This window comes from Carcharodon carcharias, chromosome 15 (assembly GCF_017639515.1).
Source record: "Carcharodon carcharias isolate sCarCar2 chromosome 15, sCarCar2.pri, whole genome shotgun sequence".
In the NCBI taxonomy this organism is placed as follows: domain Eukaryota; kingdom Metazoa; phylum Chordata; class Chondrichthyes; order Lamniformes; family Lamnidae; genus Carcharodon; species Carcharodon carcharias.
The window spans coordinates 12,030,492-12,057,083 of NC_054481.1; the positions used below are offsets into that span (position 1 = coordinate 12,030,492).

General features: G+C 42.9%; 1 protein-coding gene across 1 annotated transcript in view; it reads right to left on the reverse strand.

Annotated features, from left to right (window-relative positions):
• Nucleotides 1-909: 909 nt before the first annotated feature.
• Nucleotides 910-26,592, reverse strand: part of ppl (periplakin) — a 68,488-nt gene continuing 42,805 nt past the window's right edge. Inside the window, exons 11-23 of the mRNA XM_041206243.1 lie at nucleotides 26,425-26,571; nucleotides 23,331-23,485; nucleotides 21,636-21,733; nucleotides 19,395-19,424; nucleotides 17,181-17,338; nucleotides 15,115-15,293; nucleotides 14,156-14,294; nucleotides 12,141-12,334; nucleotides 10,886-11,036; nucleotides 10,325-10,408; nucleotides 9,320-9,430; nucleotides 6,040-6,132; nucleotides 910-5,747 (exon numbers count right to left, since the gene is read on the reverse strand). Coding sequence (XP_041062177.1) covers nucleotides 2,367-5,747; nucleotides 6,040-6,132; nucleotides 9,320-9,430; nucleotides 10,325-10,408; nucleotides 10,886-11,036; nucleotides 12,141-12,334; nucleotides 14,156-14,294; nucleotides 15,115-15,293; nucleotides 17,181-17,338; nucleotides 19,395-19,424; nucleotides 21,636-21,733; nucleotides 23,331-23,485; nucleotides 26,425-26,571 — 4,920 coding nt within the window. The 3' untranslated portion in view covers nucleotides 910-2,366. The remainder of the gene's footprint in view (nucleotides 5,748-6,039; nucleotides 6,133-9,319; nucleotides 9,431-10,324; nucleotides 10,409-10,885; nucleotides 11,037-12,140; nucleotides 12,335-14,155; nucleotides 14,295-15,114; nucleotides 15,294-17,180; nucleotides 17,339-19,394; nucleotides 19,425-21,635; nucleotides 21,734-23,330; nucleotides 23,486-26,424; nucleotides 26,572-26,592) is intronic.

Below are 26,592 nucleotides of genomic sequence, written 5' to 3' on the forward strand. Positions count from 1 at the left end.
TCTTCCTGCCTCTGGCTCAACATTAACTTTCACTAATCTTTTATTTACATACTTGCAATTTGTTTTTATATTTCCTCTTCGTTTATTCACATTGGTTTCTCCTTTATGTTAATGCTCTTTGGGAGAGCTTGTGTGTAAGTTAGCCGTTGTGTTTCCCTTACTTTACAATCGTGACTACATTTCCAAGCACTTAAATGGTTGTGAAACACTTTGGTACATCCTGAGTTCATGGCATAAATGCAAATTCTCTCTTTCAATAACATTTTTATTTGAAAATTTGATCTCTCCTAACAGTCTGGGCTCAAACGTGATATTTTTGACCAAAAGTTGTGCTTCTTTGAGCTGAAGGTTGATGCTGCCGTCTGAGTATGTACAGTGTCAAGTTTCCCAGGCTATAACAGTAGCATTTAGTTTAGCAAATTTTGAGATATTTCTCTTCAATCTCTACTTAATTTATTGTACTTTAAGACTGGAAGAAAAGTGAAAGGGCAGGTTTCAGATAAAGTTTTTTTTTAAAAAAAAAGAGGCAGCAGACACTTGGGAACACCACTGCTTGGAGGATCCCCTCCAAGCCATTCACTATCGAGACTTGGAAATATATTGTCGCTCCTTCACAGTCTCTAGGTCAAAACCCTAAAACTCCCTCCCTAACAGCACTGTGGATGGTTCAAGAAGATAACTCACCACAATCTTCTCAAGGGCCCTTGGGGATGGGCAATAAATGCTGGTCTAGCCGGTGATGCTCACATCCCAAGATCAAATAACTTAAAAAGAAAATGTTCATGAGGGAAGAATAAAAAGCATGCCAGATTGCACTGATTACACACGTAGCACTTGGTTATGTGTTAGAAAAATGTTGGCATAGTATTTGCAAATACTAACAAAAGCTCCAGTAACAGAGACAGGCAGTAGAACAGATTTTTTTTTTAATTTCTCTAATATAAATAAACAGATCCCTTTCAATTATTCTATTCCCTGAAAGAAAAGATACCATAAATGCAAGTTATAGTACACCGAAATGTTGTTCTTACAAAAAGGACTACAAAAATTGCTTGTCACTTCCATTCTCTGTGATGGGGTTATTTTTAAAGCAGAGTTAGACCACAATATTTCATCCCTTGGAAAATGAAATTCAGGTTTGAGGCCTTCCAATCAAACTCACTTATTCATATATTCTTGTTCTGCTGCATTCTCCCATATGAAAGCATCTTTGATTCCTAAAACAGAATGAATAAATTTGCTCAAGTTTTTTTGTTCCCCATTTGGTTTTTGGGTCTTGCAGACTCGGCTCATCATTGTTAAATTCTTTAATTTCTTGTGGGCAAAAACAAACCTCTTTTGGAAACGAAAAGCGGTGTTTGTTTCTCTTCGGTGTCCAATACAACATATTGTGTAAAAGGGTTTTCTGGGGTGGAGCATCATGTCATAAAATCTCTTTTCTAGATTTGCTTTAACTTTCTTAATAAGCTTAGCGCAAAAGTTAAAGGCCTCAAAAGTCCTGGAGCAGAAAATGGAAAAACTTGATATCGGCCGAGTGGGGAGTCGGAGTTTAGGGTGGAATCTGCCTCTGATGAAATTCTGCCCTGGCTTTTGAAATTCCACTGGGGGTAGCACCACGGGTAAATCTTCTGCCTGGTCCCCGTTATATCAATGGTTTCCTCAACGAATTCTCTTCCCAGCCTTGAAAAGCCTCGGTGGAGCTCACACCCATGAAGGTCTTCCGAAAGGCCCTGATGCTTTACCAGACTATAGTAACTGACCTTCAGACTGGATGAGACCAATAACCCTGCCTGAAAGCTAAGTGACTCCTTTGGGAGCTGAAAACTGTAGATGAATCATTTCTTCAGCTCCATTGCTCCTTGGGGGAACCACAAGGCTGGATCCAGTCAGGCCTGGCTAGGGCAGTGCAGCTCGTACACAAGCGATTAGAAGCCCACCCCAGCAATGAAAACTGAAGAAACTCCTTCCAAGCATTAGGTGGGGTGGATAGGGACTTCACACCAGCAAATGCATGCGCAGAACAGGGACCAACTTGTGTGTAATATTTGCCAACAAGGTTCAACTGTGACATGGGCCAATTTAATTTCTTCTTTTTACATACGTTAGCTGCATTTAATACACCTACAGCAAAAAATTAGAAAGAAATGTCCTTTACGATATAAAAGCTTCTGGAAAAAAAATTGAAATAGTAGTAATAGCTGCTTACATTAACATTGGCATAAATTCAGGTAGCTTGCCCCCAACCCAAATAAATTCAACTTGTTTCATCCAATAGTTCCAATGCAGTGTTCTTCTGTTTTCGAGTGGGTCCATATGTTGATAGCTGTAGTTGATTGTGCTCTGGCCTTTGCTTGAAGGAAAAGGGATTAGGAAGACCTGGAGGAGACAGGTAGCAGCGGCAGCCCAGTTTGCTGGTCAACAATGGATATATCCAAAGCTTCCTTGTAGTTAATGTGATGTTTGCTAATCGGATCCACCAGATCTTTAGGATAAGAGCTCTCATCTTTGAGTTTTTGGGCCATACTTTCATCTATTAGACCAGATGATTTTGCTCTTGTTAGTGAAGTTTTCTCAGATGTTTCAGGATCAATCAGACCTCCGGTTAGGTATTGTGCTTCCAAATACCGCTCTGCAGCCTCGGGGTAAAGCCAGCCACGTTCTGCTGCCTTCGCAGCTGAAAGCAGTTTCTTGGTTTTAGGATCCTCAATACCTTTGTAAGCGCCCTCGGCATTGGATAGCTTCTGTACAAGTGCACCATCGATCAGGCCAAGCTCTGCAGCCTTCTTCACATCATATTTACTGCCATCATCCAGGTAGATAATTCCCCCAGTTGCAGCTTGGGCTTCGAGAAGCCTCAGAGTGGTGTCTGTGTCAATGAGATTTCGGTTAGCTGCATTGGTGATGGACATTTTCCGATCTGTGTCTACGTCAAATATACCTCCAATTGGCTGCTGTTTTGGTTCAGTCGAAGAGAAGGAATGTTGTTGGCTAGAGCTGGTGGAAGTATTTGGATGATAATTATCTGCTTTACTGATGTTGTTGAACACTGCTGGAGATGGCGAATGTGTCTCTTCAGATTTTCCTGACACCAGGACTGCAAATTCATGGATGGGAATTTCCTTATTGATGTACTGTTTAAACTGTTTGTCGGTAATCTTTCCCTTCTGTAAAGCCTTATCAATGGAATACTTCTCCCCAGATTTTCTGTCATGGAGAACTGAGGAAGTTCCAGAAGGACCTTTCACTGTTATCTCCTCCCAGTCACATTCCTGACTTTGAAGATTGATAAACATGTTCCAGTCGATGAGGCCAAGCCTATAGGCCTCTTGTGGGGACATTTCTTTGCCAGTATCTGGATCTATTACTACGATGTGACGCTTTAAACTGTTCTCCCGCTGTTCTCTCTTTGTTTTCATTGCCGCTAATTGCTTCTCCAATTTTGAAATTTCATTATCCTTGGATGTTGTTGTCCGTTTTAGATCATCCAACTCCCTTTGTAGGGATGCTAACTGTGACTCCATAATGCCTGAGTTACCAGCAGGTGACATTGACTTTTCTGATTTGACTTCTTGGGTTTGTTGAATGGTTACCTGGATGTCAGATTGCAGTCGTCTGCATTCATTTACCAGATTTTGGTTTTCCCTCTGTAGTTTGTTATTCTCCTCTCTCAAATGCTCCAAGTCCTTCTGACCCCTTGTGTCCTTGAATTCAGAGTCTGACAGTTTAGCGTTCAGGTGGTCAAGTTCATTCTGCAGCTCATGCTTCAGTTTTCCCTCTTCCTCCAAATTTTTCCGAAGGCGTTCAACTTCCAACTCTGTCTCAGGGTCTCTCTCTACTTGGACTTTCTCTGTAACAATATTTTTTTCTTTGACTTTCGTTGTTTCAAGTTCTATCTGTCTAAGTTTTAGGGCCTGGAGGTTATTTTCAAGTGCATTTCGATTTATTTTTTCATCTTCCACATGCAATTTGAGCAGCGAAACTTCTTTCTCTTGCATAGGATCTTGCTGCAGAACCACCTTTTGCTTTACTGTCACTTTATCTCGGACCTCCTTCTCTTTCTTCTCAAGGTCAGTGAGCTTTATTCTTAATCTCTTGACCTCCAGCTCAGCATTTCGCCGAGACTGCCTCTCTGCCTCAAGCTCTTGCAGCTGTTCCTCCAAGTCAGATTTTCGAAGTTGCAACGTATGGATCTGGGCTTTCAAATTTTCCTTCTGCCTCCTTTCCTGCTCAATTTCGCTTGCCAATGTACCACATTCTGCCTTTAAGGCTGGATCTTGTTCTACCTTCACCACCTCTTGGTGCACCACTTTCTCTCTTACTTCTGCCAGATCTTTCTTCTTCAGCTGGATGTTTTCCTCATGTAATGTTCTTTCTCTCTCTTGCTCCAGTTGTTTTTTCTGTTCTTCTGTTAGTTTGGCCTTAAGGAATGTCACTTCCTCTTTGGTCTTTGGATTTTCACGGTACTGAAGGACCTCATTGACAACTTCCTTTGTTTGAACTTGAGGTTTACTATTCTTCAACATCACAATCTCTTTTTCTAACTGACTTATTTCTACCTCAGCTCTTTCCACTTGTCGTGATTTGTCCACTACCTCGTCTCTTAGTCTCTCCAATTCCTGCTCAGTTTCAGGATCTGGTTTGTACTTTGTGACTTCTTTTATGTTGTCCTTTATCTCAACTTCTGGACCTTTGTCTTTTAAATGTGTGATTTCATCATGGATACTCTTCAGCTGCTGTTCAGCATCTTTGTATCTTCTCTGCTGCTCAATCAGATCGGTCCTCAGGTTAGCCACCTGAGTTTCAGCATTCGGATCAGGTCGGACAATCTCGCGCACCTTCTCTTGAACAACAGGTTTTGCCTTTTCTTCTTCAAGAATCTTGATCCTTTTCACAAGATCAGTAATCTCTCGATCATGGGAACGTTTTTTGGCCATTTCATCTTCATGTTGGAGTCGAAGATTATTAACCTCTCTCTCCAAATTCACATCTTTCTCCATCTTCAGCACTTCCTTCACTGTCACTTTCTCCTCCTCCTTGGCTTTTTCCGTTTCCAGTCGCAGCAGCTTTTCCTGAAGCACACTTAACTCCTCCTCTTTCTGCTGCCGTAAGAGGTTTTCATGTTGCTTGTTATCCTGGAGGTGTTTAAACTCTGTCTCTAACCGTGGATCATTTTTTACTTTGAACACCTCCTTTTCTGTGATCTTTTCATGCTCCTTGCTTTTCTCTTCGGTCAAAACGTGGAGACGTTTCTGAAGCAGCAAAATTTCACTTTGCTTTGTCGCCTTTTGCCTTTTGATCCCTTCAAGCTCTTCCTTCAGTCTCAGTATCTCATTTTCCTGATCCTTGTCTTGCTCAATTCGAAGAACCTCCTTGACCACGTATTGCTTGGCAGGGTCTTTCTTTCCTTGCTCCAGAGAAAGTAGCTTACGGCGCAAGACCTCCAGCTCATTGTCTAAGGATTTGCTTTGCAACTGTTCATCTGCTAATGCCACCTCAACCCTATGCATCTCCTCATCTAGCTGCGGGTCAGCAATCTTTTTGACGACCTCTTTCTTGACCAATGACCCCTTGAGCTTTTGACCTTCCAGGGCTGCAATTTCTTGCTGTACTTTCTTAACTTCATTCTCCATTTCTTGCCTGCGTTGCATCTCATCTTTCAATTGCTTATCATGCCTGAAGGAATCATTAGGCGCCGCAGCATAGTTTCTTGATTGAACCTGTTGCTGGACCTGTTCCATTTCTGGTTGCTACAAAGGAAAGAAAAGGTCAGCTATGGTTTTTAAACTACAGAAATGTTAAGAAGTAATTTTTTTTTTTTAATTTAATATAATGAGCTCAAGGCATATTTTATACTGACTCCAATTGTGTATTTCATGGAATATTAGACACTAGTGCCTTTTTGATGGATGATGATTCTGGAGGACATTTTTGGCAAACTCTTCAGTCTAATATCAACTTTAGTAATCAATGTAGGAAGTTGTGGATTTTTGCACCATCAATTTTCATTCATCTTTTTCATGTATTAACAAGAACTGTTACCTGTTTCAACAAGCCTTGTGCAAACTCTAAGTTCCGCATGCGTTGATCGTTCACAGATTTCACTGCTATAAATTTGGTGGCTAAGGCAGTTTCCTGTGGATTGACAACACAACATTTTCTTAGTAGTCAGATATACAAACAGTCAGACACTTTCTTAGTTATAAGAAACAGCTCTGCTGATATAATACAGGCTGCATTCTAGAAGAAGGCTGGCATGAATGCTAACTTATAAAATGTCATATCAGAACATAAGTAGGAGGAGCTGGAGTAATCCAGTCAGTCCCAGGAGCCAGTTCCGCCATTCAACAAGATCATGGCTGATCTTCCAACTCAACTCCACCTTCCTGTACTATCCCATATCTCTTAATTCCCTTTGTTTCCAAAAATCTATCGACCGCTGTCTTGAATATATTCATCTGAGCATCCACAGCTCCCTGGGTTCGGAATTTCCTGAGATTCATAACCACTTGAGTGAAGAAATCTTTCATTCCAATGTTTGACTCTGTGTTCTAAATTCCCCAGCTATATGAAGTATATTTTAAAATACTGAGTTCATTACAATACATTGTTTTTAAAAAGTTACTTCCTGTTGGTTTCTTCAGACTTGGAGCTGGGGGAATTCAGAAGCTCCTCCCAGTCTGTAGCTAACCTATTTGTAGCAATCTGTGGCGTTAAGTGACAGGCCAAGATAAACACAGCTACATCTTACCAGCAACATAATACATTGTGCATTAAATAGCATTACAATTCAGTATGAGCAACACCATAAGAAGCTCCCCAACTTCAACAATCTCTTTTGCTCCAAGGAGAACAAGCCCAGCTTTTCCAACCTAACCTTTTAACTAAACCCCCCCCATTCTGGGAACCATTCTGGTAAATCTCTTCTGCACAATCTCAGGCACCCTCACATCGTTCCTAAAGCGTGGTGACCAGAACAGGACATAAAAAAAGAGTTCAGCTAGAGCCAAACCAGGGCTCTACAAAGGTTCAGCCTAACTTTTCATCTTTTATACTCAACGCTTCTAATTATGAAGCTCAAGATCCCATATGCTTTGCTAATCACTCTCTCAAAATGTTCTGCAACCTTCAAAGATCGACGTACGTGCACCTGCAGGTCTCTCTGTTCTTGCACACTCTTCAGGATTTTGTCATTAAGTCTATACTACCTCTCCCCATCCCTTCCACAAAAATGCATCGCCTCACAACTTTTCTATATTAAATTCCATCTGCCACTTGCCTGCCCATTCTGCTAGCCTATCTATGTCATGTTGCAGGTGATTTGTATCATCCTTACTATTTACTATTCCTCCAAGTTTAGAATCATTGGCAAATTTTGAAATTCTACTCTGTATTCCAAGATCGAAGTCTTTTATATATAACAAAAAAAAAGCAGTGGTCCTGGCAGTGACCCTGGGGGAACTCCAATGTCTACCAACCTCCTGTCTGAAAAACAAACACTTACAACTCGCTATTTTCTGTCCTTTAGTCAACTTTATATCCAATTGGACATTGACCCTTCTATTCCAAGAACCTCAATTTTGTTAATCAACCTTTTATTTGACCTTTGTCAAATGCTTTCTTAAAATCCACATAGGCAACATCCACTGCATTCCCTTCATTAACCTTCTCTGTTGCTTCATCAAAAAATTCAATGGCCCAGATCTTCTGGTCTCTGGATCATTGGAGACCAGATGGACAACCCTGGGTTCGTGTTGGGACTCTGCAGAAGTCCTGACACGCTGAGCTCCATGGAAATTTCCTGGGAAGCTTGAACTTCTGAAGGGCAATTCCTCTGCTTCCCTAAACCCTCAGCGAATGTTTGTGATTCTGAGTTAGAGTCAAAGACTACAGATAGTTCCATGGTACTTACCTGGATAGTTACCCAGGAAGTGTTAGACAGATTAAAATCTAGTGTAACTCCTGGATAAGTACAGAATTGACCCCCCCCCAAAACACTCAAACTGGCCCTCCGACTACCCCTCTGACACCCCGCCAACCCCAAATGCCCCCCCCACCACTTGTCTAACCCACTGACCTGACCCGACTAGCCCCCAATCTGACTATCCCTCCCAAACTGACCCAAGTACCCCTCAACCCATCGGCCACCCTACCTTGCTGCCACCCTACCCTCCTGTCATCTCACCCACCTACCCATTCACATATTCATCCACTCACGCGTTCACTAACATTCACAATGGGCCTTTAAACTTACCATTCGGCAGCTAGTGCAGTGAAAAAGGGGGCATGAGCTGTCTTGGCCCCCGATGCTACTGCGTTGGGATGGAATCCTCCCAGGGACACGGTGGTCCACATTTTGGAGAAGCCGGGCTTGGAAAACCCAGTAAGAAATGCAGAGCAGCGTCCGGGCATGGATACGTTGGGGCAGAGTGGCAGCCTGACCTTGGCTGCTGCTCCACGGAAGACCCAGGCCAATTAGTTTAGTCGAGTACGATCTGCCTTTTACAAATCCATGCTGGGTTAATTAATTAAGCTTAATTAAACTCCTTAAGTAAACTCAAACCTCTCCAAGTGCCTGTCGATTTTTTCTGTTGCAGTTTTTTTTTGTGACCACAAAACACAATTTTCTACTGATGCTTTTCATTTCCAGAAATAACTCACTATAAAACTGTAGGACTGTAGCTATGAGGATAGGTTGGAGGGGTTGGGACTGTTTTCCTTGGAGAAAAGGCGGCTCAGAGGAGACTTGATAGAGGTATTCATGATCCTGAGGGCTATGGACAGGGTAAATAGTGAGAAACTGTTCCCGCTCAAGAGAACATCAAGAACTAGAGGGCACACATTCATTCAAAATAATTGGCAAAAGGAGTAAATGAGGAAAATATTTTTCACCCAGAGGGCGGTTGGAGCCTGGAACAAACTTCCTGAAAAGGGTAGTGGAGGCAGATTCGATCGAGGTATTCAAAAGGGAATTGGATTGCTACCTGAAAAGAGAGAATGTGCAAGGTTACGAGGATAAAGCAGGGGAGTGGGACTAGGTGGAATGCTCTTTCAGAGGGCCAGGTGCAGACTCAGTGGGCTGAATGGCCTCCTCCTGCAGTGTAAAGATGTTGTGATACTGTGATACTAAACACAGCTTAATGCATAAGCACTAACCAATTTAAAATACCTTCAGTTGCCATACCTGAGAATAAACTGTCTATTCCGTTTCTATCTCCAATTATTAAATATACAATTTAAGCAATTCAATCAATACAGTTTGCATCAGGGTTTCCACATGAAGTATATTTTTGATACACAGGCAATATCCTAAAATAATTACCTCGTCTTTAATCTTGTTAGCTGGTGATGTGAATTTTGGTTTTTTGGAGGTCACTTGTGCATCATCTGGGTTGATCAGTGATTTAAACATCTCAGCCTCAAGTTCGTAATCCTGTGATCAGAGACCAAGACAGAAATTTTAGAAAGGGGGAAGAAAAAAGTGTGCGAATGATATTCCTTCTTGCATTTGTTAATTGTGAAGAATTGAATAACCCTCCCAGAAAATTATGAAGCCATTATGAATCAAATGTCCATGGCCTAGAAATTTGGGAGTACCCATGATTGGATCACCCCATATTGAAGAGAGCTGCACCCCTCTTTCACAAAGACTGCACACTCCCTGCCCACCGCATTGAGGGCTTGAAACTACTTAAGTCCAAAATAAGATGGTGTGTGAGCAAATTTCTAGACCAATAAATCAATTCTCCCCCTGCAGCTTTTTTTTTTAAATTCATTCCTAGGACATAGGCATCACTGGCTGGGCCAGCATTTATTGCCCATCCCTAATTACTCTTGCTCAGCAGGCATTTAAAAGTCAACCACATTGATGGGGCCTGGAGTCACAGGACGGAAGATTTCCTTCCCTATTAGTGAACCAGATGGGTTTTTACGACAACCAGCAATGGTTTCATGGTCATCATTAGACTTTTAATTCCAGATTTTTACTGAATTCAAATTTCACCATCTGCTGTGGTGGAATTTGAACCCTGGTCCCCAGAGCATTATCCTGGGTCTCTGGAACACTAGTTCAGTGATAATACCACTATACCACCACCTCCCCCATCTGTATCCTATGTTCTGGAAACCATCAAATGGAAAGTCTGGATTAAACCCATGATCCCACCCACTGCCTCAGCCATATCCTGACCCTCGTCTAGTTTCAGACTCGGGGAAAAGATAATGCGCGTTGTGCATAATCTACTGACGATAAGAAGTAACTAAGATTCCAAACAACAGGCCCAATATTTGCAGCCATCAAACATCAGTTTTCTATTTATTTTCATACCTTAGCTGCCTGTTGATATTGCTGTGCATTATTGGATACTTTTGCAAGTTCGGGCTCCTTGTTGGTAATATCCGTTAAAACACGCTGTTAAAAAGGGGAGAATAAAATTAAGGTTAACACAAAGAATAATACAACTCACTGGACACCAACTATAAATTATTGCCTTCATTAACTGAGAGACTTAATAAGCTGTGTGCTAGGATTTGTTTTCAAAATAAACTGTGTGTGAAAGAGGAAACCCCTCAAATCAGAGTCTCTGATGTTCCATTCCCCTTCTGATCAAATTTTCCAACTAAGTTTCTCCAAAACATATGTTGTGAAATCATTAAGAATCCAATTCTATATAACAACTTCCTGGTCTTTAAATGCTTCAATATTTGAATGTACAACTACAGGAATTGTACCCGGAGCCATCAAGCCGAATTGTTTTTGCATTTCTCTTACAATTGAAATAGAAACTGAAGTGAATAAAGATTCTGAAATATTTTCACTATCCAACATTGATATTAGTTGAAAATTATTCAAGTATATGTGCAGTTACACACTGATCCAGCTCTGTACCATTTGATTCTTCAGTTTATTGTCAATAGTTTTAGCACTATCCGTTTCCCGAGGTTCGTAGTTAGGTACATTGGAGAGCCAGCTGTCTAAAGCATCACTGCCACTCCGGAAATCCGTGTATGCGTTCTTGGCCTTCTGTAGACTTTCAGACCTGTTTAATGGAGAACAAGAACATGAAGGGATCACAATACACTATTAACTATATTTATTTCTTCTGAATTAACTCATTAAAGAAGTAATGAGAAAATGGCACTTAAAGTAAAGTTTTAAAACCAGATCTGTCAACTACTCCACGTAATAAGAACACAAGAGATTGGAGTCGGATTAGGCCATTCGGCCCCTCAAGCCTGCCCCACCATTCAATAAGATCGTGGCTGATCTGATCGTGGGTTCAAATCCACTCTCCTCCCTACCCCCCACCAGCCTCCAACCACCTCCGGCCCCACCCATCCCATGATGAAGCTCCGTCATTAAGTTTACATTTGAAAAAAGTGTAGTCAGCAGAAATGTTAGTCATGGTGCTACAAAAATAATTTGCCAAATACAGGCTGGGTCCTGCATGCAACTTCCTCTAAGGATGCAAAATGAAGAGGAAGAGGGAGAGGTGACAACAAAATAACAATGGTCTCTGTCCTTAGCTGTTAATTGGCATTTGACTATATTGCAGCCCATGACAGTAATGGGATTAAAATGTTCCCTCATGTCCAATCATCCCAATTAAAGTATACTTAAGTATAGAAATCTGTCCAGATTTGCTAAGTATTTTTTTAAAGCACACATTGCCATTAACAGGATGTTCACCACTTGGTACTGACTGCTTCTATTAAGGAGCACATAATGTATGCTGACACTCCAGTGCAGTACTGAGGGAGTGCTGCATCATCAGAGATGCTATATTTTGATGAAACACTGGACCAACATACTGTCCATAATGGATCCCATGGCGCTATTTCAAAGAAGAGCAGGGAAATTATCCCCAGTGCCCTGGCCATTACTTATCCCTCAAAGAAACAGATTATCTGGCCATTTTCACATGGCTGTTCATGGGATCTTGCTTTGCACAAACTGGCTGCTGAGTTTCCTACAATACCAGAGTGGTTACACTTCAGAAATACTTTGTGGGCAGCAAAGGTCTTAGTGGTGTGCTGAGGTCGCGATCGGTGCTGTTTCTGCACTTTGTTCAAGCCTCAGATCAATTGCCAGCAAGCCTGATTATTGAGATACAACAGTGCAGGGGGGAAAACTGGAGACCAACCGGATGTCCAGTTGCTTGTTGAGGTTGTCATAGCGTTGGTTGAGCTTCTTGACCTCGGCAGCCTGTCGCTCGACATCTGGGCAATGCTCCTGAAAATTGTCAGTCAGCACATTGCAGGTTCTCTTCACAGTATTCAAATTCTGCTCAGCCTCCTGTAGAATTGGTTTCTTGGATTTGAGCTCTGAGCGCATGGCCTATTAGAAAAGAAAAATACTGGATTATATAAAAGAACCAAAGTACAATGATAGGTCAGGAAATGTTTTTCCTACCTGTGACACCGCTCCCATTCCTTAACCCTAGTTTAAACCTGAAGTGTTGACATAATTACGCAGCATTAAGTCTCGTATAGCAGAAGCCAGCCAGTCTCCAAGTAATTAGTCTGGATTAATTTTGGAAGGGAAATTAAGTTCTTGGTGCGTGTACAATAAGGAAACTGAAAGCTTGAAACATGACAAACGGGACAAGAGGCTGAAAATGAAAATAAAATATTAGGAACAAAAACAAAAATACCTGGAAAAACTCAGGTCTGGCAGCATCTGCAGAGAGGAGCACAGTTAACGTTTCAAATCCGTATGACCCTTCAGCAGAACTAAGTAAAAATAGAAAAGAGGTGAAATATAAACTGGTTTAAGGGGTGTAGGACAAGTAGAGCTGGATAAAGGGCCAGTGATAGGTGGAGATTGCCAAAAGATGTCACAGACAAAAGGACAAAGAGGTGTTGAAGGTGGTGATATTATCTAAAGGAATGTGCTAATTAAGGATAGAAAGCAGGACAAGCAAGGTACAGATAGCCCTGGTGGGGGTGGGGTGGGGTGAAGGAATCAAAAAAGGCCGAAAGGTAGAGATAAAATGACCTTTTAGCCTTTTTCAATTCCTTCCCCCCACCCCACCCCCACCAGGGCTATCTGTACCTTCCTCGTCCTGCTTTCTACCCTTAATTAGCACATTCCTTAGATAATATCACCACCTTCAACACCTCTTTGTCCTTTTGTCTGTGACATCTTTTGGTTATCTCCACCTATCACTGGCCCTTAATCCAGCTCTACTTGTCCCACACCCCTTAAACCAGTTTATATTTCACCTCTTTTATAATTTTACTTAGTTCTGTTGAAGGGTCATTCGGACTTGAAACGTTAACTGTGCTTCTCTCAGCAGATGATGCCAGACCTGCTGAGCTTTTCCAGGTACTTTTGTTCCCGTTTTGGATTTCCAGCATCCGCAATTTTTTGCTTTTATAAAATATTAGGATGTGGGAAAGCAATAAAGGAAAAATTGCAGATCAAAATCAGTCAGTGTATTTATATTAACGCCCAAATTACCCTCCTCCAGCTACCATGCCCTAACAGGACATTGACTTCCATTGGACTGGTTGATGATTATGTTCAGCAAAGTACTGCAGTGGTTTGCTGTTGCCTTCTGCAGCCTGGCTGACCAAGAAACTCTCTCTGCCTGCCATCGGGCATATTGGAAGGATTTACAGGCTGATAAATCAGCTTGCTGGGCCATGTTATGAATGCACCTTCCTTGGCCGTCAGGTCATGAAGTGGGACTTGAACCAGGAGCTTCTGGCCCAGAGGTAGGGTCGCTACCCACTGAGCCACAAGACCTCCCCATCCAGGGCAAAAGGAAATTAAATTGGGAGCTAGAATCATTGATGAAAGCAGACAGTGATAGCATAACAGCAGTAACTGAAACATGCTGCAGCTGGATCAGGGTCGACAAATGTACCTTTTTAAACCTTAAAACATTCTCAGGAAGGATAGAGAAGGTAGAAGGGAGGACAACAATTAGTGGCATTAATTAGAAGCACTAAAACACAAGGATTTAAATTGAGATGGGTGCCAAACAGAGTGCTTTTGGATTGATTTGAGGGATGGCAATAAAGAGATTGGTCATATTACAGGTGACTAAAAGGGGGTTAGAAAGGCTCTTTCCTGGGTTTAAACTCCTTTGCAGAGCAGCCCATCAGGGGCTATGTTGTATTTGAGCATTGTACTTTAGGAGATAGCACTCACTTCAAGCTCCTGCTTCTTGGTATCCAGTCCCCAGGTACTATCCGGAACAGTCTGATCCTTTAGCAATTTGTTTTCATATTCTGACAAAGTGTTTCTGGCTTTCTGGAGGGTGTTCTCCAACTTGTTAGCAGCCTGAGCCCTGGGGAGATTTGCATATGTTAGTGTGCCTGTCAGTCATTGAATCTGGGGCAAAGGCTCACATAACAAAAGCAAAAACCAGCATCAAGTACAAAGGTAAGCGAAAAGCTAAGCATGCAGTACATATCTGGATGAATTCACCAATTTCACCCTCTCAGCAGGAGCATTGCTCAACGGGATCATACGTTTGAGACAGGGCTGCAGCACTATCGCCCAGACCCTGCAACCTGGGATCCTTCTGTGCTGTAACCCTTCTATGATTCTAAGATACAAGCAGGATATTGGCGAATTGATCCTGCAGATGTGAGCGACAACACTGGTTCAAATATAAGCAGGTATACATACTAAATGAACATGTTTGATTGTACCAAATGCAGAAGAAGTTAACTTCAGCCAACCTATAATACAGTAACGTACCATTTTTTTTTTAAGGGAGGGGAAAAAGGCTGGGAGGTACTTTGCAATTTTTATCATGATTTCAATGAGAAAGGAAACTGAGCGGGTGCACAGTGGGCTGCAGACTTGTTATTGCCTGTTTTACACCCAGTGTGTCCTTGTAAACAAATTTAAAAAAAAGGTTAGTTAGACGGAATCCTTTTCGTAACTGCCCTAGAGCCCACAGTATCCAGATTTGGCAGGGCCTGAAAATTTTCACTTGGGTTATTCCTACCCAACATGGAGCTCTCTCTCCCCGGATTTCCCTGAAGAGAGATTATGTTATGCAATCATCCTCGGGCTCTAACTAACTCTGAGGTTGTGCTTCAGGGTCTGTCCCCTATGCTATGAAAATTCCCACAATGTAAAAGGTTAATGTTACTTACTTCTCCTCAGAGCAGTTGAGCAGGAGGCTGACCTGGTCAAACTTGTTGTTTGTGTCGTCCAGTTTGGTGCGAAGCTGAGGTGCACCAGCGACTTGTGGGTACTGTGAAAGAAAACCCTGGCATTCTCTTTCCTTCGACATCTTTGCTATTTCAATTTGGCTGATGGAACCACTGATGTTCTAGGCAGGAAAAAGATTTTAAAAAGAGCAGGTTCAATATTATTTGCATTTCAAAAAAAAAAGTGTTTGTCCGTTTAAAATGACCTATTCTTTCCAACAACAGCAGCAATAAAAAACAAACTTCTAAAATCCATCTAACTTTCACCAAAACTACTTAGCACACAGCAGGTTTCCTTTTAGCAGGGAGGTAGGCTGGCCTAGGTCAATGAGGGGTCACTAACGCCCATCGATGATGCTGTAACACTCAAGGATTTGTGAAGATAGTACAGTGAGCTAACTGTCCATTCAACAGTGAGCCACCAAACAATCAGAGAGCTTTCTAATAGACCAACAAACTAGGGAGTCAAAGGTTATCAGGGGTAGGTGGGAATGTGGAGTTGAGGCCACAATCAGATCAGCCATGATCTTATTGAATGGCAGAGCAGGCTCGAGGAGTAGAATGGCCTACTCCTGTTCCTAATTCGTATGTTTGTATGTAACAACTTGCACAGCACTTGGTCAAGAGGTGTCTCCTCTACTGAATCATCAAGTTTAACGTGATGGCAAACACAAGATAACTTGTCCAAGCATTCAGCAATATGACCAGACCAGCATAAAATATCTACAAGATTTTTAAAATAAGTAACTAAAATTGGATTTTGTATTTGTAAACCACAATATTTTTCTTTATAATTTGAGTTTAAATGCACCAAGTGATCCAGTGATCACTATTTCTAAACAATCAAGAAGCTCGACATCATCCAGGACAAAGCAGCCCGCTTGATTGGCACCCTCTCTACAAATCTTCACTCCCTCCACCAATGCACAGTGGCAGCAGTGTGCACCATACACAAGATGCACTGCAGGAATTCACCAAGGCTCCTTAGACTGCACCTTCCAAACCCATGACCTCTACCATCTAGAAGGAGGGGGGCAGCAGACACATGGGAACACCACCACCTGGAAGTTCCCCTCCAAGTCCCTCACCATCCTGACTTGGAAATATATCGGCCATTTCTTCACTGTCGCTGGGTCAAAATCCTGGAACTCCCTCCCTAACAGCACGGTGGCTGTACCTACATCACATGGACTGCAGCTGTTCAAGAAGGCGGCTCACCGCCACCTTCTCAAGGGCAATTGGGGATGGGCAATAAATGCTGGCCCAGCCAGCGACACGACACCCACATCCCATGAATGAATTTTTAAAAAAGTTTAGGAAGTGACTGAACCTTTTCCCGCCCCACCTTAAAAATTGGTTGTATGATATTGGCATCAGAACATTAATGGCTGTGAGTATCTCAACGGCACTCATCCCTGACAATTCATGTTGACGAGAAGAAACGGTCATTGATTTACACCTAGGGCGGGATTTCCCGACCCCGTCCGCCAATGGGGTTGTCCGGTTCCGCCAAAAGTCCCATGGTGGGTTCTGCCACGATGGGGCTGGAAAAAATCCCGGCCCTAGTCCCACACATCCCAACAGAACGCATAATTTATGCGAATCAGCTTTGGCTCAGTGGTAGCAGTCTTGCCTCTGAGTCAGAAGATTGTAAGTTCAAGCTTTACTCTATGATTTAAGTGCATGATCCAGGCAGATCATTCAGTGTTACATTATTGCAAGGTGTTGTCTTTTGAGTAATATATGTCCGCCCTCTCACAAGATCACATCGCAATATTTGAGTGCTTCTTGTGTGCTTGCCAACATTTATCCCTCAACTAACAACACCAAAACAGACGATCTCGTCAATTATCCCAATTCCATTATGCAAACTGGCTGCTGCTTTTTCTACAATACTACATTGTGAAAGTAGTTTGTTAGCTATGTTTCTGGCCATCCTGGGGGTTATGAAAAATTGCTATAAATATGCAAGTTCTCTCTTTATCGTTAATTCCAACAACTGAGTTTACCTTTAGGTCCTGAATGCGCTCTTTGCTGTCCTGGATAGGCTTTTTGTGCTCCAGTGGCGGCCGTGTACAGGACTGAATTGCCTTCTCCTGTTTGGTCACACTGTTCTGAATTTTATCCAAGTCTGACAGCAGTTTCAGGCATAGGGTATCTTGGGAATCTGACCACGTGTAACGAAATACAGTTAGAATGTTAAACTTAGAGATTTGCCGCATCAATCTCTCTGTTACTTCCCCACTTTCTGAATATGATGCAACCCACTTCAAACCATCTCAATTTTTACAGTCTCAGCTCAGTTGGTTAATGCCAGTTCTTCTCTGGCGGTTTTGCTCATTAATACCAGTTTCTTCCCAATAATCTAGTCCATTAAGATTTCACCTACTTCATTCTGTCTTTGACCTCAACAGGTAAGGTGCATCAAAACATTATAGGATGTCAGTGTTTTTGTGGGAGGGGGAAGAAACCTTGTGGCAAACACCTGGAGAACATTTAATCCCATTCATCAAAGGAACTAAAGTGAAGCTAAAGCAAATTCAAATATGATTGACAATACTCAGCTTCGATAGTCCTGAATCTGTAGTTCACACAGTTGATATGTGGCTCTAGTCTATAGAAGGGGATTTGGATCACTTCCCAATCTTTTCCATTTGGCCAAAGGAAGAAATTCCTAAGTGACCACTGAATCACTGGTAAATTATAATCAGTACCTTTAATACTAACTAAAGCTGATACTTACATAATGCCCATTAAAACACTGTTACTTCCCAATACCTCATAAAGGATTAGAATAGAGAATGTGTTGGCACAGCTACCACATTCATTTTGTAACTAGTGCTGTAGGAAAATGGTTTACTCTGAAGGCCCATTCTTTTCGTTAAAACTACATTTGAATTTAACAATGATGCATTTCTTTACTTTACAAAAGACCCTTGTAGTTTGTATAGATTAAGTTTTGATTTTACCTGAGATGACAGGTGAATCAATTCACTCACATTTAAGGCTTGCTGCCCCATCCTTTAAATCATTCACAACCTGAAGTCATACTTCAACCAGAAGGAGCAGAATATTTTGGGTCATAACATCGGCAACACCCTAAAAATCTGGAAGGAATCTAAGCTCAACTGGGTTGAGATAAATTTCATTTTCGTCAATCGACCAGATTTACCAAAAACCAATCATTTCAAGAAATCACTCGGTACATAGTTTGTGATAAATGGTTACCCAGACATGAATAAATTGTAAGATAAAAGCAAAACACTGCAGATGCTGAATAAATTGAGAGACTATCTTCTCGAAACAGTAAGCATTTATAAAAATGTGAATCATAATTTCCTTTCAATTAAACATTGGGAAGATCATGGCTATTGTTTTCAGCTACTGCCATGAAACAATTTCACTTGTCCCTGAATCTATCCCCCTCTCTAGCCACTGTCTCAGGTTGAACCAGAATGCTTGCAAACATATAGTGTTTGACCCTGAGCTGAATTTCTGACCCCTGTGTTCTCTTCATCACAATGACCATCTATTTCCAGCTCCATAACACTGTCTATCTCTGCCTCTGCCTCAAGCCCATCTGTTGTTGAATCCCTTGTGCATGCTTTTATTATTTCCATTTTACATTGTTCGAATACTCTTCTGGCCACCCTTCCATCTTTCAATTTCCACACTGAATTCAGCCAGAACTCCCACCCATACCACTCACCCATCATCCCTGTGCTCCATGACCTTTGTTTACTCCTGGTCAACTGTACTCCTCAATTTCAATCTCACCCTCCAATCACTCCATGGCCTCACCTTTCATTAACTCTGTAACTTCCAGCTCAATAATCCTCCAAGAACTATGTGATCCTCAAACACCCATCCCTTGTGCATCCCCACTCCATTCTCCTCACCACTGTCAGCAGTGCCTTCAACTATCTAGGCCCTAAGTTCTGGAATCCCCTCCATAAACCTCCTCATCTCTCTATCCTCCTTAAAGACTCTCCTTACATCCCACCTCCACTTCCAAGCTTTTAGTCACCATCTCAATGTCTCCATCTTTGACTTGGTGCCAATATTTGTTCAGCTACATTCCTGTGAAGCACCTTGATACGGTTTCCTGTGATAAAAGGTGCTGCATAATTGCAAGTCGTTGTTATTAAGATAAATCTAAAGTGCAAAAGTCAAAAAACTGCACTGTGTATTGTCCACTGGTGTAATGAGAAAATATTACTTACTTGACACGGGCACCTGGGGGATCTTCACCGCTGTGAAGAAACAAGAAGAAAAATAACTAAATCAATTGAATTAGTGAGCGAGCCAAGTCAATGCCATCTACAGTCAGCCTGAAATACTCCAGACCTTACCCAGAACCAGCAAATGTTGGTATGCAGAGGAATTTGGTGATTCTGGTACACAATGCACAGAAAGTTAACAGGCAGGTGCAGCAAGCAATTAGGAAGGCAAATGAAATGTTAGATTTTATTGCAAGGGGTTTGAATATAAGAGTAATGAAGTCTTACTGTAATTATACAAGGCTTTGGGATACCACACCTGGAGCGCTGTATATAGTTTTTGGACTCTTTACCTAAGGAGGGGTATAATTCCCTTAGAGACAATCCACTAGATTGATTCATGGGAAGAGAGGGCTGACCTGTGAGGAGAGATCGAGTAGAATGGGCCTATTTTTTCTTATTCGTTCTTTCATGGGATGTGAGTGTCACTGGCATGGCCAGCATTTGGTGCCCGTCTCTAATTTCCCTTGAGAAACTGGTGGTGATCCACCTACTTGAGCCAATCCACCTGCTGCATGTACACTGCTGTTAGGAAGGGATTCTCTGGAGTTTAGAAAAATGAGAGAAGGGATCTCAATGAAACATATACAATTCTTTGAGGGCTCGACAGGTTAGATGCTGAGAGGCTGTTTCCCTTGGATGGAGAGTCTAGAACGAGGGGTCATGGTCTCAGGATAAGGGGGCAGGCCATTTAGAACAGAGAGAAATTTCTTCACTCAAAGGGTTGTGAACCTTTGGAAGTGTCTGCCACAGAGTTGTAAATGCTCAGTCATTGAGCACACTCAGGACTGAGGTCAATGGATTTTTGGATACTAAAGGGAGTTAAGGGATATGAGGATTGGCCGGGAAGGCGGTTGATATAGAACTTCAGCCATGACCATTCTGAATAGCGGAGCAGGCTAAAGGGGTCGTTAAGGTCTACCCTTGCTCTTATTTCTTATGTTCTTACAAACCTGCAGATTTGAGCAAACACTGATGTGCATTGAAAGTAACCATTTTAATAATATTTGTAGTTCAATATGATCATGGAGAATTTCCAGTGACCCTCCTATTCTACGGTCAGTGTTTGAGTCTCAGTGTTAGTGAATGCTTTAACACCATTGCTACAAATGCTATTCCTGCAGCTGTAAGACAGGCAGCCAAACTGCTGTAATAAAAACAAAAAAGCTAGAAAGTGAACAGCAGGACAATTAGTATTCAGGATAGAAAGGCAGGTTAGTCTTCAAGCGGGACCCAACATGTTCCCTCTTCATTTCAGAATTCCAACGTTCAACATTTTTTTTTAAAATGCTCTGATATTCAGTTTTAATTTGCAACACTCAATCTTAAGCATTCACAGGGACTGTTGTCTCCCATTGTCCTGGACACTCCCCCTTACCTCCTTGTGTTGGTGGAGATAATCAAGGCCTGCACAGCATCCAGCTTCTTAGGTTAGGATTGCCAGTGCACCGACCTCCTCCCACCCCACTAAACCCCAGATGAAATTCCAATCTGTTTTTTTCAAAAAAGGTATAAAAAAGTCTTTTCCAAAAAAAAGTGAGGAAGGGCCTTTTTTTTGGGAAAAAAAAAGAGCAAAAGTATGTTATGCAGAAGAGATGAGTAGTTTTAGAAAGAAACTTCATACATTTAGACCAGGGGTGGGGACACTACAGCCCCTGGGCCAAATCAAGCCCATTGCTCAATTTCATCTGGCCTGCAGCAAGATTTCTAAAAATATAGACCTATGACAGTAGCGTCTTCAAAATAGCATTTATCATCAGGGTTATGAATTTGCTTTGGATAAAAAAGTGTCAGCTAATTTACTATAATAACACTTAACAAGATAATATTCAAATTCAGCCATCGCATTAAAACAGCGGGTGAGTCGAACGTTTCTGTATTCTCTCTCTAAAAGAAAAATTACTTTAAGTTGATGTGTGAGAGTGTGAGAACGAGTGAGAGCAAGTGTGAGCGAGTGTGTGTGTGGCCCACGAATGATTTTGTCTACGTGTGAGCGGCCCCCGGATAAGAAAAAGGTTCCCTGCCCCTAATTTAGAGAAACTAATCCAAGTGGAGACAGCTTGGCTGCCTGTCTAACCTGAGATTACTTGACGCTGAAACCGATGCAAAGAGGAAAAGCTGTTTAATTGTCCAGTGCCCTTTGAAAATTGCTTCTCTTTACCCGCAGTGGATTAAAACACAAACCTGGCTTGTTAGGTTGCTTCATCTCATTGTAGTGTTTCTGGAGCACATTCTTGGTGGTGCTGCTCTTCTGCTTGACGCTATTGTACTGATTGCTGATGCTGGGGGGGTAGATGTAACATAGGCAAGTACATGAACCACCGAACACAAGTAAGGACATTGCTCAATTTAAAACTCCCTGGAAGGAAAAACCAGGGTAAAAAAAAACTTGGGAAATGGCTGGTACTGGCCTGAACTGGAGGAGTTCCATTTAAGGCATACAAGACCAGTTCGGACCAGTACCAGGTCATTTCCCAAGCTTTACTAGCGAATATACCAACTCACTACCAGAAAGAGTGATCAGAAAATTGGCGGATTGCTGAGTACGGATTGATCCGGCAGGAGAGAGCAATTAATCAACTTGAGACAACCTTCCTTGCCCTGTCACTTTCGGTCATCTCTTCCTTTTTGCTTTTACTCATGTGAGCCCCAGAACGACAAAATAGTAAAAACTGGGAAATAGGAATGCTGGTCCAAACTGGTCTTGCATGTCTTAAAATGGAACACCAGTTAAAAAAGTTGGGAAATTGGGAAGTACCATCTCAGTCAGGAAACAGGCGACCGACTGGAGAGAGAAATCTAGCTGAGATCGCCACCTTGAGGTGCATGTCAGTACCATCATTATTCAGCACCAGTGGTGAGCAGCCATTGTACTAACTAATGTACATTGTACCATGGGGGCTGGATTATTCCAGAGACGCGGGCGTCCCACCCATCGGTTGCAGAAGTGGCGGGAACCCCGCCTTGCTTCCAGTGGGGAGACCCAACGCCATTAAGTGCCCAGCAGCCACTTAATTGGCCAGTGTCAGGGCCTCCCCCCCCCCCACCCCGAGACTTAGGATCTTAGAGGCAGAAATCCCGCTCCACAGAACTGCCAGCCAATCAAACGCAGGCAGCTCCGCCGCACTGGCAGTACCACTGGGAGTGGTGACTGCTGTTGATAATGCTCTGAAGCCTAGTCTCCAAGACACAGGTGACTGAGGGCTGGATTTGGGTCGCCGGAAAGGGCAGGATTAGGGTCGCCGGAGAGGGCAGGATTAGGGTCGCCGGAGAAGGGTGGGGGCAGCAAGGGGCAGCGGGGGGCCAGAGGCAATGGTAAGGGGTTAACTTTCAGCAACCACCCCCCACCCCCTTCCCGACGCTGGGTTCCCCCAGTCAGCATCTGACAACGAGGGACCCCCCCCCCCACCTCCCCCATGTGGTCACAGGCAAACTCAGGTTTGCTGGTCAGCCTTTGGGAGGCACCAGAAAGAGCCGTGTGGGTCCCACTTAATCCCCCGGCGGCTCTGTGCCTCAGAGAGATTTTCAAGCGCATGCACGAAGTTCGTGCTCGCTCTCCTCTCCCCCCTCCCACCCCCCCCCCCAAACACAGACAGCAACTTGTGTTTCACACTCCGCCAGCGTGAAATTGTGGTCTGGCCCCAATCGTGGGCGGTGGTCGGCTTCCCCTGACCCCCGCCCAACAAGGGCAAAATTCTGCCCACGGGTTCCATTGAGCTTAATAGAATAACTCCATTCACCGTCTTCTCTGAAAGCTGACCTCTCCTGGAATAGACTGGGGCTGCCAACATTCAAACACATTTTGCAGATAAAGAACGAGTTAGGTTCCTTTTTCCAAACCTTTAGGATATGCACCAGGAGGACAGTTTTCAGACTTACTCGTCTCCAATTGCCACTGCCTCAGGATCAGTCGGAGGGATTATAAAACAAACAGCGGGAGCCTTCTGCTTGTGACCGGCTGTATCAGACACCTCCCAGTGAGTTCCATTGATGTTCTTATTCAGTGTGTACCTCTCCCCTCGCTGGATATGTGTCTGTCAGATGGGAAGAGAAAAGATTTGCTAACACATTCACTTTCCAGGCCAATTAACATTTCACAGGGGCAATGCTTTTGCCTCCCTGTTCTCCACACTGCATGGAATTTATCAGTCAAAACGCTGGGACACAATCTGAGGCTTCCAATGGCAAATCTGTCACACAAAAATATAAATGGCTGAAAAAAAAAAAGTGACAGCCATTCGCTGACTCATTCCTCAGTGAAATGCCATGACCAATCAGGGTCAAGCTTCCTGGTTTAAATTTCAAACAATGCTTGGCAGTTAACTGTCAGTCACCATCACTGCTGCATTCTCCATGGCAATGCAACTTGCCAACCAATCAGTACTCTCTTCACATACAGTATAAATTGTTGGTTTTCCCCTTATTCTTGCTGAAGTGTCCTGATGAGTGCAAGACACAAAACTTCAACCTGTCTCTATTTTCAGCCTGAACTACCAAACAACTGAAAACGTAAATCTTTAAGCATGAAATTGATAGATTTTGCTACACATGCGTATTAAAGAATATGGAACTGAGACAGGTGGATGGAGCTAAGACAGGCCTGACGTGGTCTCACTGAATGGCGGAACAGGCTTGAGGTGCTGAATGGCCAACTCTAAAATTCTCCTACAAGACGCACTGAATATCTCTAATGCTGAAGTCTAGGTGATTCTCTCTGGTGGCATATTCCTGCCTTTTGCAACTTAGTTCTGCTCACCAACAGACTGGCCTCGTGGTCTGCCTGCACCATGAGTTTTTAGCATGGCTGCTCCCATACAGCCTTGACTGGAACTCCCATTCCTGTCTTCTTGCAAATTTCCTGTTTGTCCATTCCTGCCAAGTCCACATCGCTGTTTAAACAGGGCAGATTTGACACCAATGGAATACAGACTTCATTTTATGAACCATTTCCAATTACAGTTGCTCCTGTAATACCAAGAGAGCCACATATCTCACCCTGATGGTCAGCCGACTGGGTTTTTCAGGTTCATAGCCTAACAAACAAAATACGCAATTTGGTGTTCAGAGTTCCTGCCTGGCATTCTATGACTATAATTACACTAGGTGGTGCAGCTTTTGACAGTAATGAGTTCCACCTTGGAAAGCGGATGTGAAAGGCCACGCCCAGAACTTCCTGCCAGATGATTGCATAACCTCCTTTGTTCAGAACGCCACTGTCAACTCACAACCAGGGTCACATCAAATGAAGGGATATAGTTGAAATTGAGTATATTCCAGTAGAAGCAGTAATTTCCACCCATTAGAAGTAAAACTGCAGAATTTATTTATTCTTTCATGGGATGTGGGTTTCGCTGGCTGGGTCAGCCTTTTTTTGGCCCATCCCTAATTGCCCTCGCAAAGGTGGTGGTGAGTCACCTTCTTTTGAACGCTGCACTCCATGTGGTGTAGGTACACCCACTGTGCTGTTTGGGAGGAAGTTCCAGGATTTTGACCCAGCGACAGTGAAGGAACGGCGATATATTTCCAAGTCAGGGTGGTGAATGACTTCGAGGGAAAACATCCAGGTGGTGATGGTGATGTTCCCATCTATCTGCTGCCCCTTGTCCTTCAAGGTGGCAGTGGTCGTGGGTTTGGAAGGCGCTGTCTAAGGAGCCTTGGTGAGTTCCTGCAGTGCATCTTGTAGATGGCACACACTGCTGCCACTGTGCATCAGTGGTGGAGCAAGTGAATGTTTGTGGATGGGGTGCCACTCAAGTGGGCTGCTTTGTCCCTGGATGGTGTCAAGCTTCTTGAATGTTGTGGGAGATGCACTCACCCAGGCAAGTGGAGAGTATTCTATCACACTCCTGACTTGTGCCTTGTAGATGGTGGACAGGATTTGGGGAAATCAGGAGGTGAGTTACTCACTGCAGGATTCCCAGTTTCTGACCTGTTCTTGTAGCCACAGTATTCATATGGCTGGTCCAATTCAGTTTCTGGCCAATGGTAACCCCCCAGGATGTTGATAGGGAATAGCAAAAAAACAACAATGGAGAACACCACAGTTAGGCTCATTTAGGATGATCACAGTGAACCTTCATCTATGCAACCATGTTAATTCAGTTTGTAATGTGGGCAGAGGGTGAAGTTACGGGCATTCCATGCCAGGACATACAACAGCTGCATCCACACAGAAACATTCTGCAACAGCAGGTTGTAGTTAAAAGTGTGCTCTTATGCAATTACATTTCCACCTGAACTCAAGTGACTATGGTTTTCAGCTGAACCCAGATAAGCCTATATTTGATAAGGCAAAGAAACATCAACATTCTTTGGAGGTTAACTGTACATTCAGATGAAAACTCTATCAGGGAGAGTGTGTTCAAAATGATAGCTATGTAAATCTATTATTTTCCTCAATCGGGTAAACTTTTGAATACAAGAGTGTCGCTAACCTACACACAAATAAGTCAGTTAGTACATCTGCCATTCAGCTGATATTAAACTATTTTCTGAATTATTTTGGGTACTCACTTCTGAACGCTTGCCTTAACCGGTCAATTTATTTATTTCGAGTCCAAAATAAGGAAATCAGGCAGCAAAACCAAACTATTTACTAAGATGGCAACAGATAAATGTTTGGCAAAAGCAAAGATAAACTACTGCGGATGCTGAAAATCTGAAATAAAAACAGAAAGCGCTGGGGAAAAACTCAGCAGGTCTGGCAGCGTCTGTGAAGAGAGAAACAGAGTTAATGTTTCAGGTCCATATGACTCTTCTTCAGACCTCAAATCATGTTTGGTTGGATATGATTACATGCCTGATTTATAAGATAGATAAAAAAAAAACACTGTGGCTCGAATAGGAGTGAGCTCAACCATCAGTTAGCGCAGCAGGATATCGTTTGCCTTCACCATGTCAGTCAGCGTAAACGCACACTGTTTTAGTGTGGGGAGGTTTTAAGTGGTCACACAAACTCAAGCGAGTTTCTTACTTCTTCTGCGTCAAAGTCACAAAGCGCTTCCACTGGGACGGGCTTGGCAGGGTTTGCACGGCGATATTTGAGAGGCAGCACCTGCTGGCTGCGTTTCTTCAGGGTTTTCACCGCATCATCGTACTTGTCCAGAGCCCGGTCCTGGTCCTGCAGAGGGTGAAGCAGAAG